General features: G+C 47.4%; 1 protein-coding gene across 1 annotated transcript; it reads left to right on the top strand.

Annotated features, from left to right (window-relative positions):
* The first annotated feature begins 256 nt into the window (after positions 1–256).
* LOC146050529 (alpha-1-antiproteinase-like) lies at positions 257–17,154 on the top strand. The gene is made up of 4 exons (XM_083167579.1): positions 257–878; positions 2,213–2,483; positions 8,829–8,973; positions 16,960–17,154. Exons 1-4 carry the CDS (start codon positions 257–259, stop codon positions 17,143–17,145), a joined length of 1,224 nt encoding a protein of 407 aa, XP_083023705.1. The 3' UTR covers positions 17,146–17,154.
* The last annotated feature ends 805 nt before the right edge of the window (positions 17,155–17,959 follow it).

The following is a 17,959-nucleotide window of genomic DNA, read 5'->3' on the forward strand; positions in this document are numbered from 1 at the left end:
ATATTAACGTTATTTCACATTAGTAAATTACAAAAATTTGAATACGTGCCCGAATACGAATACGACTGAATACGAATATGCCAATCTCTACCGTAGTTTGCTTAGTAAATTCCCCCCTTAGCCTTTTATTTCATAAAATTAGTTTTACTTGCAACATGCTATCATTTTGTTAGAAGCCACTATCTAATATGGTGCATGATATATACTTATGTATATTGTATACCTGTATATTGATTCAGTTATTTGTTGCATAGAAATGAAGGTCTTTCTGATCGGGCTCCTGAGCCAAGCTCTGGTTTGCTCGCTGGTCCTTGGTCACCATCTGAATGGAGAACACCACAATGATGATAATGATGATGACCACCACGCTCTCCACCACATAGCACCATATAATGCCAACTTTGCATATAAGCTCTTCGGACATCTAGCTGCCAAATATCCCACCGGCAACATCTTCTTCTCTCCACTAAGTATTTCTGTAGCATTTAGTATGCTCTCTCTTGGTGCCAAGTCTCAGACCCACAGTCAGATCCTGGAAGGACTTGGATTCAACACCTCTGCTCTGACGACAGAAGACATCCATAAGGGCTTCCGGGAGCTGCTGCACGTTCTTAATCAGCCCAACGATGATGTGCAGCTCAGCATGTCAAATGCTCTATTTGTTAGCAAAGGAATACAACTTCTGGAGAAGTTTGTAGATGATGCCAAGAACTACTATGATTCTGAGATGGTTCCTACAGATTTCCAGAACTCAGAAGAAGCAAAGAAACAAATCAATGATTACGCGGAGAAGAAAACCGATGGGAAAATCAAAAACTTAGTGGACAATCTGGATCCAGCGACAGTTCTAGTTCTCCTAAACACAATTTTCTTCAAGGGTAAGTATGAATTGGGAGAGCGAATCGTCTATCATACAGAGATGATGAGGTAGAACTGGAGAAAATTCTTAGAGAGGCCTCGAATAGGCCATAGGCAAAGCTAACATTTAAAATAGGCTGGTAAGATACCTTTATGTTTCGCCACACTGGTGGTAGATGAGGCCAATTCAGCTACCAGGGCTAGGTGGAGACAGTCAGACAAGGTGGGGTCTATCAAAAGAGGTGGTAGTATCACAAACAGATGAAGCATTACACTGCTAGGTGAAGCAAGTAGGCAGAGTCAGCACACCAGGGGACCGAGTCAGAGGCGTCATTGAGTTTATGCTTCCAAAACTGAAATATGTTTATGATTAACAAGCTCTAAACACTCTCATAATGGTTTAAAGTAAATATAGTGTGCCAGTGGTGGACACTGTGCCGGCATCGGACGTAAGCAACCAATATTTTCAATCTGCGCTGTGCACATTCGCATAGCCCGGCTTATATGGACTGCACCCACTGCAGCCCATAGAAGCTGACTAGGGCTGCAAGGTAAGACAGGGAGTGGCTTCCTACAGGAAGACAGCTCTTTGTTTATTACAGCCCAGACTAGCAGTCCCGGAGGGAGGGAACAACTCCTAATGGGACTGCCTTGTGTGTTTGTGACTGACAGATAGGACTTCCAATAGGAAGTCACTACCAGGTACAGTGAAGCCAGTGCAGTCAGAGACTGCAGCTGGCTCACTGATACCGAGTGTCCAGATTTTGCCAGTTGGACACACAATGTCATTTTACTGGGGTTCAAACAAAAGATCTTTATCTACCTAAGACTCCCAACACAACCAAGGTCAGACCGGCCCACCATAGTGAATTCTTGGCGAGCCCCATCCTTCAAGGTCAGGTTTCAGACAGTCTACTCAAATTATACATTGTTAATCTATGGAAAGGTTAGTTACATGGTACATGGTCACTAAAAGCTGTCCAAGCATTTGTTGGTGCTAGCCTCATCCCGTAGGGTCTGGCCACAGGTCTTAACCAAAGGCCCCTACCACGGCATTCCCCTCGCGGACCCTCCATGACCCAGTCCAACACTGAACACAATGGCAAGTCATTGTCTCCCTGGTGTCATTGATCTGGGTGGCACACATTGAAGCCCATGGCCAATCCACCCCCTTTTAACATATTCTAGTTTGAATTGTGTCACAGTTAGTAAATGTGTCACACCCCGATATAAGTAGAACAGAGTTTGGACATGGACTTCTCTCCTAGAAAAGGATGTTGGAAATAAAATGTCAATTTGTATTTAATTATTGGGCAATAACAGCAATTTTTCTTGATTGATGAATTTATTTCAGGGACATGGAAGAACACTTTCAATAAGTATGCCACAAGGGAAAGAGACTTTCATGTGGATGAGAACACGGTTGTGAAGGTGCCAATGATGACCCGACGATGGATGTACCGTCTGGCTTTCATACAGGAGCCAGGATGTGTAGTGGTCGAGGTCCCATACAAAGGAAACACCGCTGCAGTCCTAATATTACCAGATGCTGGGAAACTGCCCGAGGTGGAACAGGCTCTCCGGAACGGGTCACTGCGGACATGGACCAAACTACTGAGACCAATGTAAGACGGAACATAGAAATGAGACGTTTAGTTACATTACTAAGCTATCAAAACCTCATTGTTAGTTTTTCAAACTATGGGCCTGATTCAGATCTGCTCACTAGTCTGTGTATAATGGCTGCCTAGGGAGCAGGTAAACACCGCCCGCTGAACGCCCACCACTCCGGCCGAGCGATTCCGCGTGCGAGCCGATGTGTGCTGCGCCGATGAAAAATCAATCAATGGTCACTCACCAGCGATGGGGCAGATGTAACGTGTGCAGAGAGAGTTACATTTGAATGGAGTTTTACTTCAAACTGAAATCTAATCTGCAGTGTAAAAATAAAGCAGTCAGTATTTACTCTGCACAGAAACAAAATAACTCACCCAAATCTAACTCTCTCTGCACATGTTACATCTGCCCCACCTGCAGTGCAGCATGGTTTTATCCATTAGAGAATTTGTTTTAGCAAGTGAACCAGAATCTATGTTTGTGGCCATTCACGTTTGCGCAAAAGCGAATGAATGGTTCCGTGTTGTGAATAACGGTTGTTAAATTGATCTGCTCTGATCACGGGTAGGTTTCAGAACAGTAAATTGCTCTTTTCTTCTTAGCTGGACAAAACCATGTGCACTGCAGGGGGCCGATGTAACATGTGCAGAGAGAATTAGATTTGGGTGAGTTATTTTGTTTCTATGCAGGGTAAATACTGGCTGCTTTATTTGTACACTGCAATATAGATCTCACTTTAAAGTAAAACCCCACCCAAATCTAATTCTCTCTGCACAAGTAACATCTGCCCCACCTGCAGTGCACATGGTTCTGTCCATCCAGAGGCGTAGCTACGGTGGAGCTGGCGGAGCACAAGCTCCGGGCGGCGACATGTCACCTGGCGCCGGACCTCTGCCGCCCGGCTCCCCAGCCCTGCTCGCCCGCTGTGCCCGGCATTAGTCTCAGTGAGGTAAAATCCGGTAGGCGCACTTACTGCGCATGCGCCGGTTTGGGACGCCAGAGGCAGGGATGCGGCGCCATGACGAGTGTCTCTGAGTCATCTCATGCACCGGCTGTAGGCACGCCCCTCGAGCTCAGAGACAGCCAATCAGCGTCCATCCCGGTCCCCGGCCCACCCCCTGCCGACTGCTGCATATTAATGAACTGCGTCAACGGAAGCCGGAGTGTCGGTGAGGAGGCCGGGTCCTAGCTCCGCCCGCCCTGGATACACACCGCCCAGCCTCCGCCTAAATATACCGGGGACACCGCGCCGCAGCGGCCTCATCACCAGGGATTCCAGCGGAGGAGCCCTCAGAACACCATTTCCTGTCATCGCCGCCCAAGGTACGAGCACCCCCGCCTGCTGCCCTTCACCCGTGATAGGTGCATCCCTGCCACAGCGCCCGGCAGAACTTGCACTCTATTCCCTGTGTCACTGCAGTGACCTGCAGAGTTTACATTTTATTGCCAGTCAATGCTTTGACCTGCGGAGCTTGCACTCTATTCCCTGTCAGTGACGTGACCTGCAGAGCTTATGCTCTATTCCCTGTCATTGTGAGTGCTGTGGCCTGCAGAGCTTGCACTCTATTCCCTGTCAGTGGGGGGGGGGGGGACATGTCCTTGCTCCGGACACCGTGGAACCTAGCTACCCCACTGTGTCCATCTAAGAAGGATTTTGTCAGAAAGATTGAACTAGAATAAGGTCCTTAGTTTCATGTGTGACATTTAATGGTAATCCCTAGCAATAAGGGGGGACTTTGCAGTGCGCACTAGTGCACCTTTATGCGTACCACTAGTGCACCCCGAAGGTCGACAGTCAAAAGGTCAACATGAGTTTTTTCACATTGTTTTGACCCATATGTCAGTAAAGTCGACATGGACACTGTTAAAGGGTACCACGTCCCCTCGCATGGCTCGCTGCGCTCCGCACATTATTATATTCTCCCACCATGCCGTAAAGGACAGTAGGGTATGAAATACCGCCTGTCGGCACATGTCGGCTCAAAAAACTCATGTTGACTTTTTGACCTTCCCATTGTCGACCTAATACTTATGTTGACCTTCCAACCCTGTCGACCTTAGCTATGTCGATCTATTTCAGGTGTCGACCTATGACCTGTTGACCTTCAGTGGTTGACTCAATGCATGTCCCCTAAATAGGGTGGACTTAGTGACAGTTTCCCATGCACTGCTAGGCATGGGAAATCATCAGACAATGGGGGTCATTCTGGTTGATTCCACCACACCCCGCCTTGTGAATGGTGGCCCGCCCGCAACCCATTCTCAAGGGCGACTCGCTCGGGCCAACCCATTCGCAGCCTAGTGGGATCCACCCACATCATGGATTGATGGTCGGCGAATGATGGTATAGCAGTAGCGCACACAGGGGGGGTTCTGAGTACCCAGAACCCCCCAGGAGTCTAAGGACCCTAGGCTTAAAGCTGAGGGTCCCCTCTTTCCATGGGTGCAAGAATTTTAGAAATCGGCCCTTGGGAACCGGAGATATCTGACTTCAAATTAGTGGTCCTAATCCAAGCCTGTTAATTGCTCTTCCAAGTCATATATTTCAGGTTCTTTCTGAGGGTATATTCCAAAAGCTGGGACTCTCCCCCTTTGATGGACACTAGTAGCTTGTCTCTACTGTGCCCAAAACCAGAGATATCAGCCTTCCAGCAGCTGGTTACTGCTCCAGCTCCGCACACCTGGTATGTAGTTTTATATTCTCGTTGGCAGATTGCTCTGCCTCCTGAACTCTGATCCCCTAGTCCCCAATATCATTTGGTAGGTGGGATTCTCTAGTCTTTAATTCCATTAAAATCTAAGAAATATATTTCCGGGAACTGGAGATATCTGCAGTCATGCAAGCTGTCCTCCCACCAGAAAATTATGACTAATAAGCCCACTCCACTAAACACCCCTCCTCTGCATATTAAACATCCTCTACCACCCTGGATGTTATGTATCAGGGCCCCTTCATTCAGCCCAATGCCCCCTTCTCCCACCCCATCTCCCACTGTGCAGTAAAGGGGTAATTAGTGGAAATTACTGATCCAGGCCCTACATGCTGAGCGGTTGATATAATACCCCCTACCACCCGCGGGACATCAAAGCTTCCCCCACCCCTACCACTGGAGGATCGGTAGGGGCCCCAATACATTGCTATGCCCAGGGGTCTACACCGCTGTTATATTTATATGTGTGTGTATATATATTTATATATATATATACTAGGTGATTCATCGCGCCCTACGGGCGCTCTTCACACCGTCGTAAGGGGCTGCGCCCCCTTAATTTGTGAACGTTTGTATATGAGAAATATGGTTAGAATTGTATGAAAGATGCCCTGTATTGCAACTTAGGTGTCCGCGAATCGCGGGAGTGGGGGGTCGCGGAGGGTGCCGCGAATTGCAGGAGGGGGGGTCGCGGGGGGTGCCGCGAATTGCAGGAGGGGGGGTTGTGGGGGGGTGGATGCTGCGAATCGCGGGAGGGGAGGGATTGCAGAGAATCGCGGGGTGGGTTGCCGCAAATCGCGGGAGGGTGGTTACGGGGGGCGGGGGTTGCGGCGAATCATGGTAGGGGGGGTCGCGGGGGGTGTGCCGTGAATCACGGCAGGGGGGGTCACGGGGTGGGGTACCGAGAATCGCGTGGGGGTGTGTGTGTGCCGTGAATCGCGGGAGTGGGGGTTGCGGGGGGGGGGTGTGACGCGAATCGCCACAAGAAAAAATCAACACAGAAAGGTCAACACATGTAAATGTTGACATAAGTGTGGCACTTTATTGGTGTCCATGTCGACACATGAGAATGAATATGAAAACATTCAAAAAATGAAAAAAAAAACTTCAAAAACTCATGTCAACCTTTTTGATTTTCGACCATAGCCGTGTCAGTGTTTTCCATGTGCAATTTAATTCTGGAGCTGCCGCGAATCGTGGGGGGGTGCCGCGAATTGCGGGAGGGGGGGTCGCGGGGGTGGGTGCCGCGAATCGCGGGAGGGGGGGTTACGGGGCGGGGGTTGCGGCGAATCATGGGAGGGGGGGTCGCGGGGGTGTGCCATGAATCACGGGAGGGGGGGTCACGGGGTGGGGTGCCGAGAATCGCGGGGGAGGTGTGTGTGTGTGTGCCGTGAATCGCGGGAGTGGGGGTTGTGGGGGTGGGGGGGGGGTGGGTGACGCAAATCGCCACAAGAAAAAATCAACACAGAAAGGTCAACACATGTAAATGTTGACATAAGTGTGGCACTTCATTGGTGTCCATGTCGACACATGAGAATGAATATGAAAACATTCAAAAATGAAAAAAAAAACTTCAAAAACTCATGTCAACCTTTTTCATTGTCGACCATAGCCATGTCAGTGTTTTCCATGTGCAATTTAATTCTGGAGCTGCCGCGAATCACGGGGGGTGCCGCGAATTGCGGGAGGGGGGGGTCGCGGGGTTGGGTGCCGCGAATCGCGGGAGGGCGGGGTTCACAGGGGTTCCGGTGGGGGGTTGCCGCGAATTGCGGGAGGTGAGGGGTCACGGGGGGTGCCGCGAATCGCGGGAGGAGGGGTTGCGGGGGGGTATGACGCGAATCGCCACAAGAAAAAATCAACACAGAAAGGTCAACACATGTAAATGTTGACATAAGTGTGCCACTTCATTGGTGTCCATGTTGACACATGACAATGAATATGAAAACATTCAAAAAATGAAATAAATCTTCAAAAACTCATGTCAACCTTTTTCATTGTCGACCATAGCCGTGCCAGTGTTTTGCATGTGCCATTTAATCCTGGGGCTGCCGCGAATCGCGGGGGGTGCCGCGAATTGCGGGAGGGGGGGGGTCGTGGGGGGGTGCCGGGGTGCCGCGAATCGCCGGAGGGGGGGTTGCGGGGGGTGTGACGCGAATCGCCACAAGAAAAAAATCAACACAGAAAGGTCAACACATGTAAATGTTGACATAAGTGTGCCACTTCATTGGTGTCCATGTCGACACATGACAATGAATATGAAAAAATGTAAAAAAATTAAAAATAAATCTTCAAAAACTCATGTCAACCTTTTTCATTGTCGACCATAGCCATGTCAGTGTTTTGCATGTGCCATTTAATCCTGGGGCTGCTGCGAATTGCGGGGGGGGGGGGGGTGCCGCGAATCGCGGGAGGGGGGTCGCAGGGGGGGTGCCGCCAATCGTGCAAGGGGGGGTCGCGGGGGGGTTCTTTTTGCCGCGAATCTCGGGAGGGAGGTCGCGGGGGGGGGGGGTCCGCGAATCGGGGGGGGTCACGGGGGAGGGTTTGCCACGATTCGCGGGAGGGGGGGGTCGCGGGTGGTGGTTATGCCGCGAATTGCGGGAGGGGTCGTGGGGGGTTCTTTTTGCAGCGAATCGCAGGAGGGGGGGTCGCGGGGGTGTTTTTGCGGCGAATCGCGGTAGTGGGGGTCGCGGGGGAGCGGGTGTTTTTGCCGCGAATCGCGGGAGGGGGGGGGCGCGGGGGGGGGGAGGTTTTGCCGCAAATCGCGGGAGGGGGGCGCTCACCTGGTGGCTGTGGAGTAGCAGTGCTGGGCAACATGGGAAGGCAGTGACTCTCAAGTCACTTACATATGCATGGACGCTCGGGAGGAAGTAGACAGGCATCTGATATCCGGTGATGTCAGCTACCCACTGATGATGTCATGTCCATTATTCTCCACCCCCCCCCCCCCCCGTACACTTAGGTGCCTATGCACGGTGAACACCTGGTGAACATGGGCAGAAATTACCCTGCGCATACGCCCACATCAGAACCCCGCGCACCGCTATCGCTCAGTGAGTAATATCCAGCAATACATCTAGTTAATTGCTGGGGTCAGGGTCAGGGCTGGGTTCAGGGTCAGGGCTGGGTTCAGGGCCAGGGCTGGGGTCAGGGCTGGGTTCAGGGCCAGGGCTGGGGTCAGGGCTGGGTTCAGGGCCAGGGCTGGGGTCATGGAGAACTCTGTCCCTGGCTCAGTGGCCCATCGCTGTGCAGCGCTGCCGCGCTGAGTGTTCTGTGAGATCTAGCATCGCTCAGCACCTCACATCTCCCCATGTGTAGGGTGTATTACCAGCAGATGAGCAACAGGGTGGACGGCTTCCCGTAGCATCCTGCTATAGAAAACCGTTCACCACCTATGTAAATAGTTGGCCAAGGAGAAAAATCGCTCAATGTGTATTCACAAACGATTTTCAGGCTAACGATTTTCAGATAATCGGCTCAGTCACCCAGTGTGTATGGACCTTAACACTTGCACATAATTACTTTCCAAACATTTTATATTCATTGATAAATATGCCCCAATGTCTTGAGAAAGTCAGGATTTACAGTACGACAAGTAAATGTCCTATATATCAACAGTTATTTATTTATTCCTATCTTACGCAGGGACATAATGTTATCGCTTCCTAAACTCTCAGTATCGGCCACACTTGATCTTAGACGTGAGTTGGGTGAACTGGGCATGCAGGACATGTTTTCTGACCATCCGGACTCTTCTGGCATTACAGGAGGTTCCATAAAGGTGTCAAGGGTGAGAATATCTTTCAGTATTACTTTTTGCGTTTTTACTATGTTTGTGTATTGTCTTACACAGTGGGGGCTGATTCTGGTTGATTTTGCAGCATTGCGAGTCCACCTAACCCGGCCTTGCGCATGGTGGTTCGCCTTCCCATTCGCAAGGGCGATTTGATCATAGGGACTGTAACACAGTAACATCCATTCACAGCCTTGCGCGATCCGCCCACATCATTCGATGGTCGGCGACATTGTAAGGATAAGTGTGTAGCCCCTCGACCTGGTGGCCCCTTAGGTACCCGTGAGAATGTATTCTTAACACTACACACCAAACACACGGTGGCGAGTCAAGAAACATTCTGATTTATTAGGAGTTTAACAGTAAGTTAAAAAGACATGATACATGGGTGTATACAAGTGCATATTACATTCTGATTGGTCTGTTAGGTTGCAGGGCAAATTCAACAGGGGGGGGCATACAAAATATCATACACAAAGAAAATGAGTAACAAGGGGGGTTTTTGATTATAGAGGAGTTTATACATGAACACACTGCATAGCAATTCCAAGAGGGGGAGGGTTGGGAGAAACTTAGATAAGACACGCTCAGGCTTACAGTATGACCTTGTAGCGTAACCATAGTGAGGGCAGTTTTACGTGCAAATTCTCATATGCTACATGGGTTCTAAATTTAACCCTTCAATCCCCTCTTAGAATCATGAATTTAGATGATATGATTCTTCTTACTGAATTCCTTATTTCTGTGCTTAGCAAGATATTGTTTGTAGCCTTCAGGGGAATTTGCGTGTGCAGGGGCAATGGATTCAAATTTTCTACAACATGGTATAATACAAAAAACAACAATACAGATAATTGTAAGAATAATCAATATATAGATTGTTAATTGAACAAGGGCCTGCTTCCAGTTTTCAAACCATCCAAACCATTGGCTCCATGGGTTATCGATGCCTGAATTCTTCTTCAATTCTATTGATAAATCCTCCAGTTTTTTAATAGCTAGAGTAACTTTACCATTGGGGCCTGTATTGTCAGGGATATATGTACAACATCCTTCAACTTTCCTTATATAAACACAAACTCCTCCTTTCTCTGCTAATATCATATCTAGAGCCATACAATTTTGAAATGTAGTAAATGTAATTAATCCAAGCAACATTTTTGTTTGCTGTGATTGTGGGTAGGATGGATTCAAAGCCAGCCGCAACTTGATCTCTGACCTTAAATTCATCTGGGACCCCTCTTGGGACACCAATTGCATCAATATATACATGTGGATCAAAACTCCCTAAAGGTGTTTCCCTTTTCTTTCTATTAATTGTGTCTTCAGGCAAAGGTGCCTCTATTTCTGCAGGTAGTATGTGTAAGGGCATAATAATTTTGGCTAGAGCACACTGTCCCTGCCAAGGAGTATCTAGCTTAGTTCTTATCTTCATATCACCGCAAATATAGTAAATGTCACCAAGGGATTTAGTCTGGTTGACAAGTACAATGTGTCTATATCTACTACAGTATCCATCAGGAAAGGTTCTTAAATTCCTTCCTGTTGTGTCATTGGATACATAACATGTGTAGTTACCTGGGTAAATAGTGATGGTGTTTCCTGGGTTAGAATTCTTTGACAATATGGGATATTTCATTTTCCATAACTCACATTCACTATCATTTGTACGAGTACCATTATATAAACTGAAAAAAAAACAATTCTCTTGGGATTCTGGGATGTTTAAAGGTACAGTGCCTAGATGAGGCCTGGATTTTGCACAGACATAACAATTACTTCTATTATGTGTATCAGCTAGTTTTGGGAACTGGAAATAATCAAGTACAAATGTGGCAGTATGAGTGTTAGATGAGTTAAACCATAGGGTTAGTAGTTCACCATTTTGGGTTATATCTACTTCAGCTTTAAGGGGAATGCAAAGAGCAAGAACGAGCAAAGTTATTGGGGTCAATATCAGGGGCTGGTCCAGAGTTGGAGTCATCATGGAATGGGTCCTCTTCTCCACGTTGGAGGTCAGGGTTGTCTACCCTCGTTAGTACCTCGTCCTGTTGGAGGTCAGGGTTGTCTACCCTCGTTAGTACCTCGTCCTTGATCTGTTCTCTATCCGGGACGTTACTCGGGATTCTCTTTACCCTGGATGCGTGTATCCACACTGGACTCTCTTCTGTAAGGACAGCCGTCCTTGTTACCGCTACGATCTCTTATTCTGGACCATAGGTGAAGTCTCCTGGGCTCTTATTTCTGGGGAGAACCTTCACAACGACCTTGTCTCCAACCTGAAAAGGATGTGTTGATTCCTGTGGATTAAAAAGATTTTTACAAATAACACCATGTTCAATTTCACTAAGTCTGGTGATGAGGGACCTAACATACTCTTCTCTAATCTGTTCTAGGTCTCCCTCCTGTTGCTTTCCTAAATTTATCCTTTAAAGTCCTATTCCTTTTCTCCACTATCCCTGAACTTTGAGAATGATAAGGAATGTGAAATTTCCAATCTATTTGAAGTGCTTTCACTAAAGCTTGTGTGACTTTTTTGCTGTAAAGGCAGTGCCTTTGTCGCTATCTATTTGGAGCGGGCATCCCCATCTAGGGATGATTTCTTGTGTTAGTATGCGTGCAACTGTTTTTGCATCTGTGATGTAAAAATCTTTGTTTAAAAGCATAGCTGTGGTGTTTTTGCTATAATGTCCTACCCCATGATAGTGAGCAATGAACAATGGGGCGCTTGATTGTGGTATGCATGGTCTCCCCTCTTTGCAGATCAATCCTGTTATAGGATTTTTCTGCAATATTGGAAATAACCAGTCATCCAAGTCTTTTTGTGATGCTGAGCTTTGTAGTTCAGTGATCAGGTTTATCTTTCTACATTTGGCAAGTTCTTGTGAGCGCTATGAGTTCTGCAGCTTGTGCTGATTGATATGGAATGGGTCTCGCTTCTAAAATGTCATTTGGGAGGCGTACCACTGCGTAGCCTGCCTGATATGTCGAGTCATTGGGTCTACTACAAGAACCATCCACAAATACATGGTCAGAACCTGGTATTGGTACAGGGGAAATGTCAAGTCTAGGGGAGGTCTCTGACTCTATTGATGCAGAACAGTCATGATCGTCAGGAATGTCATCCTGGGAGCCCTTTAGTCCTAAAAGTGCATTTAGAATGGGTGCGGGGCCTGAGGATGCGTTTGCATACTTAATGGTGAGTGAGGGGCTTCCTAGCAACAGGACCTCATCTCCACTAAGACGCTGGGCTGACATGTGTTGTGTGTGTAGCCCTTTAAGTAATGCTACAACATTATGTGTGGTATGGAGAACAGTGGGTGAGCCTAGGGTGAGTGTGGTTGCCATCTCAGCTACCATTGCACAGGCCGCCAGTGCCCAAAGACAGGCAGGCATACCTTGGACCGACACCGGCATCACTTTGGAAAAGAATGCCACGGGGCGCAGCTTACCTCCATGTTTTTGTGTCAGCACACCCGCCATGGTTTTACATTTTGTCCCTTGCATATAAATGAAATGGTTGAACATAGTTTGGGAGGGTCAATGCCGGACTTTTCATTAACATACATTTAAGGCTTCCATATGTATTTAACATTTCTTGTGACCATTGTATCTGTTTAGGTTTGTCATTGAGTGTGGCTTGTCTCAAAATGTTATCATAGTAGGAACAGTCAGAAATCCACTGTCTGCAATAATAGTGTTTGGGCGGACCAGACCCAGTACAGACTGAATGCGTTGTGGGCTGACTTTCCTTTCCCCTTTTGTCAAGACAAAACCTAAATAATCAACATTCTTTTTGCACCATTGCATTTTTGCTTTTTGACACTTTGTGCCCACATTCACAGAGCCAGTTTAACAGTGATATACCATCCTCTCGGCATGCCTCCTTTGTTGAACTACAGATAAGCAGATCATCTGCATACTGTAGCAGGACTGAACCATAGGGGGGGTGCCAGGGGGTTAATGTGGCTTGGAGCACGATGCTGTACACAACAGGGGAGTCAATATACTCCTGTGGCAGCCTGCATCATGTTAACTGCTGGCCTCAAAAGAAAATGCAAATAACAGTTGTGTCTGGGTGTCCACAGGTATGCTAAAAAATATATTTTTCAAATCGGTTACTGAGAAGTAGGCGGCATCTACAGGGATGGCTGAGATGAGTGAGTTTATATCAGGTACAGTGGGTGCAATGGGAACAATTAATTGGTTTATTGCTCTGAGGTCCTGTTGACCATATCTGAGGATTTACAGTGTCTAATTCTGTGTTTGGGTCAGAACTGTCAGTCATGAGCAAGTGTGGTGATGAAACATCAATTCCCTTTCCTGCTTCTGATGGACTAATTGTGATTTCTAGCACAGAGAGAAGATCTCTGCCTAGCAAATTCATTGGGCAGTCAGGTATTACAGTAAATTCATGTTTTCCTATGTCATGGCCCTTTAAGGTCAGTCCCTGCCAGTCAATCTGAAATCTGGGGTTGTCTCTAGGTCTGGGTTGGCTGGGCTGCATGGGGTTACTGACCTGTCGGGGTTTGTTTGAAGGGAACGGACAGTCTCTAGCCCAATGGCTATCCCTTTCACAGTTATAGCAGCTTGTCTGCCTGTTGGGTGGGGGTCCCGCAGGAGCCCTCTGAGGTAGTCTGTCTCTAGGAGAACGGAATGGTTTATTCTGTCTCCTAGGATTGTTTTGATTTTGGAAGCGTGTGAACGGGGTATGTGATGGTGTGACAGTGTTTCTTTTAACTTCAAAACAACCTGCTGCTTCCTTTTCATACAAATGTTTTTTTAAAATCCTTCACTGTATCAGAGGTTCAAGTTGAAACACTCTGCTTCACAGCGAGGATATATATATATATCGGCAGCAGATTATTAATGAAAGTAGAAACAAGTAAATTATCATTATGCAGAAGCGGCAGACCTGCTTCCTCGGTCCAGCACTTCTTGAATCTGTTCCAGAAATTTGTCACTGTTTCTGACACTTTCTGCTTACAACTTACAGCTATGGGGAGAGATGAGCGTGCTTTAAACACTTCATTCATATGTGCAGCAAGTTGATCCCACATAGCATCTATGCCTTCTTGTGTATTAAGTGGGTAACCTACAGTTGTTTGTGTGACTGAGGGTACACTGATAAGTGGAACTTTTTCCCAGTCTCATTTATTGTAATGGTCAATTATATCATTAACAATAAGTCTCATATCTCCTTGGGTAAAGCTGCGTCCTTTGCATGCTTTCTTTAAATATATTATACATCCTATTGGTGTTATTATTGTTTTGGGACAATTTTTAATTATCCTATCTATCCCGCTAAATTGTCTACTCAAGGGTTAATGAAATAGTAACTTGTGGGGGAGACACGGGCAACATATTCTTTACATGTCTCTCCTGGTAAAAGCGGGGGATATTCTGTTTCTTTACTCTAATATAATCCCATAATATAACAGTATATCAGTCAATATGGTCACAATAATATCTGTCACAAGTCAAGTCGCAATTGTACTTAAAATTACTTTAAACAAAATGACATTCAGTAGCCAAATCACTTTGCAAATCTACTTAGAATCGCTCTACACAGTAATGACACTCAGTGGCGTACACTTACCACCCGTTCACTGAGTATCCTTAATACAAAATATACAGCACAATTGTATATAAGACAGACAGAACACTTCAGCGTACGTGCACTTACCATCCGTCCACTGAGTGTTCCAAACAAATACACAGTTGCAACATTAACAGACAAACATGTACATACATATATTTAGGCGCTCAGATCGAGGAGGCTTTCTCTGTGAACCCCTGGTTCAATTGCGGTATCCCGGATACCTGTTTCGTAATCTCAAGTCCCGGACTTGAATTACCTTTACGTGGACCCCAGGTCCTTTTTTATGACGTGGACCTCTGGTCCTTGTATCCCTGATACATTTATGGCGTCATAAATTTCCTTACATACAATTACGTAATATTAAGTCCCGGACTTAAATATTACCTTGTCACGTGTTCCCGGAACACGGAGTGAGTTCAGATTCTCAAATTCAGCAGGTGGCCGCAATCCCGTGGAGGGGACGGCCGGCTGAATCCCGGACGAGCCCCCAAATTGTAAGGATAAGTGTGTAGCCCCTCGACCTGGTGGCCCCTTAGGTACCCGTGAGAATGTATTCTTAACACTACACACCAAACACACGGTGGCGAGTCAAGAAACATTCTGATTTATTAGGAGTTTAACAGTAAGTTAAAAAGACATGATACATGGGTGTATACAAGTGCATATTACATTCTGATTGGTCTGTTAGGTTGCAGGGCAAATTCAACAGGGGGGGGCATACAAAATATCATACACAAAGAAAATGAGTAACAAGGGGGGTTTTTGATTATAGAGGAGTTTATACATGAACACACTGCATAGCAATTCCAAGAGGGGGAGGGTTGGGAGAAACTTAGATAAGACACGCTCAGGCTTACAGTATGACCTTGTAGCGTAACCATAGTGAGGGCAGTTTTACGTGCAAATTCTCATATGCTACATGGGTTCTAAATTTAACCCTTCAGACATATAAAGGATTTCCAGCCTGCAGGCCCCCCAGCAGACTGCACCAGCTCCGGGTGAAAATCAGTTGCAGCGCCCCCCCCCCAAAAGGAGAAGATATGGCTACCCCATCACTGACTCTTCCCGGCCTCCCTGACTGACTCTTCCCCCACCACCACCACCCGCGCTGACTCTCCCTCCAGGAAGATGACCTGTTGACTCCCCTGTCTAGTACATTGCACAGCTATCTATATCTGAGCTGTCTCTGCATATTTGTTACCTACCTGGCTGCTGCAACGACCAGTGGCGTCGTTGATGGCTGCCTAGGCGCTGTGCAGCTTGGTGGGTTTGTGTTCCCTGTGTTATAACTGTTACTGTACCTGCTTATATTGTTACCTATCTGGCTGCTGCAACGACCAGTGGCGCTGCTGATGGCTGCCTAGGCGGGTGCCGGACGCAGTCCCGACAGTCGGGATCCCGACTGTCAAAACACCGACTGTCAAAACAGCGTGTCCGCAGTGTGGGGGCTTTTTTGCCCTCGCCATGCTGTCTGAGTCCGGCCAGTCGGGATGCCGACGTCGGGCTAATGACTGTCAGGATCCCGACTGTCGGAACCCCATACCACACCCGCCTAGGCACTGTGCTGCTCTGTGAATATATGTTCCCTGCATCTATAACCCCCCCCCCCCCAGGGTACATCTAGGGTATACCTGTATGTGCTATGTATAACTGTACTTTCACTGTATAACTGTAACCTACCTGGCTGTTGCACAGCAATCCAAACCAAATTCCTAGTATACAAATATACCTGGCCAATAAAGCGGATTCTGATTCTGATTCACATCAATCCTTGCCCAGTGGAGCTTACAATCTATATTCCCTACCACATGTACACGTGCACACAGACATTCTATGGTTAATTATTGTTGGGAGCCAACTAACCTACCAGTATATTTTTGGATTGTGGGAGGAAACCGGAGTACCCGGAGGAAACCCACACAAGCACGGGGAGAATATACAAACTCCGCACAGTTAGGGCCATGGTGGGGATCGAACCCATGACCTTAATGCAGAGACTGATCTAAGCATCTTCAGGCGCTAAAAATACGGCTTGGTCATCTTTAGACCATCGGCCGCACCCTTGACACTTGCAGCTGCGCTATGGCAGGTGCAGATTATTCGTACGGCCTCTATCAGCAACATACTTCTGACACTCTCGTAACCGTCACATGAGGGACCATCTCCGTGAGTCCGCTAAGCCAACTCCCTGTCACTGCCACCATCTATCTGATGTATTGGGAAATATTTAACGCAGGGTTTTTGGGCTTCTGTACCCTATTGTCAGAAATATACATTGGCTTTTGTTCATACAGCTATAATGGATTACTATGTCTAGTTCTATGTCTGTATTATAGAATGATCTTATGTATAATGTTCCCATTCTGTGTTGACCGCTGTAGGCCGTACATAAGGTTGTGCTGAGCATGGATGAGAGGGGAGCAGAGGCTGCCGCTGCCATGGGTACGGAGGTGGTTCCAGTGAGTGTCCCAATGCGCATTTCATTTAAACGTCCTTTCCTTATTGTTCTTACTGGACCAAATGGGAACGTGCTCTTCACTGGAAGAATCGCAGAACCAGGGAAATGAGCTAACTGTACGTGGAACCAACAGCCATTGTTCTCACAATAAAGTGTTATGTTTCATTTACTTGTAGTATTCTTTACTACTGTACTTTGTTGTGTTCTGAATACTAACTGTAATTAGAACACAGTTACATCTATTTACTAGACTGATGGGTAGATGTATGAAGCGGGGTGGGGTGGGGGGCACGGTGTGCGAGGGGGTGGTGGCCGGTACTGCAGGCAGAGGGTGGCGTCTGATGGACTTGCGAGGCTGCGAGTCAATCAGAATAAGGCCCACTGTCCGGCTAAGTGAGTGCGCCTCTGGGTATTCGCCGTTTTATGTTGCCTCCGCCAGCGTGACAGTTCTGCCATAACCCAGGGAGCTTGTCACAGGTGTTCGGCTGCTGTGTGGGGATGCTAGTTAGCGGTACGGCAGCTTTCTCCTGTCACATCTACAGTTGTGCGGCCAGAGCAAAGTCTGTGCACAGAGAGAGAGATTGTCCTGCAATAGATGGTCCCAATAGTACGCGATATGTCACACGCAGGCAGGGCCAGATTAAAGGGGGAGGGGCACAGGGGGTCAGTACCCCTGGGCCCCCCTCTATCTAGGGGCCCCCTGTGGTTGGCATGTATATTTTTATTAGCTAAAGGTTTTGTGCATGGGAGTGAGGCAGTGCTGCAGCTCCACCTATCTGCCAATGTGACAATGATTAATGACACTGACTGCACAAGTGTGCAGTACATTACTGGGAGTTGACTAAGGGGGTTATTCTGGTTCACTCGGAAAGGCACAATCACTCCATAATGGACAAAACCATATGCACTGCGGGTGGGGCTGA

The sequence above is a fragment of the Crinia signifera genome, chromosome 12 (genome assembly GCF_055691185.1).
Source record: "Crinia signifera chromosome 12, ASM5569118v1, whole genome shotgun sequence".
NCBI lineage: Eukaryota > Metazoa > Chordata > Amphibia > Anura > Myobatrachidae > Crinia > Crinia signifera.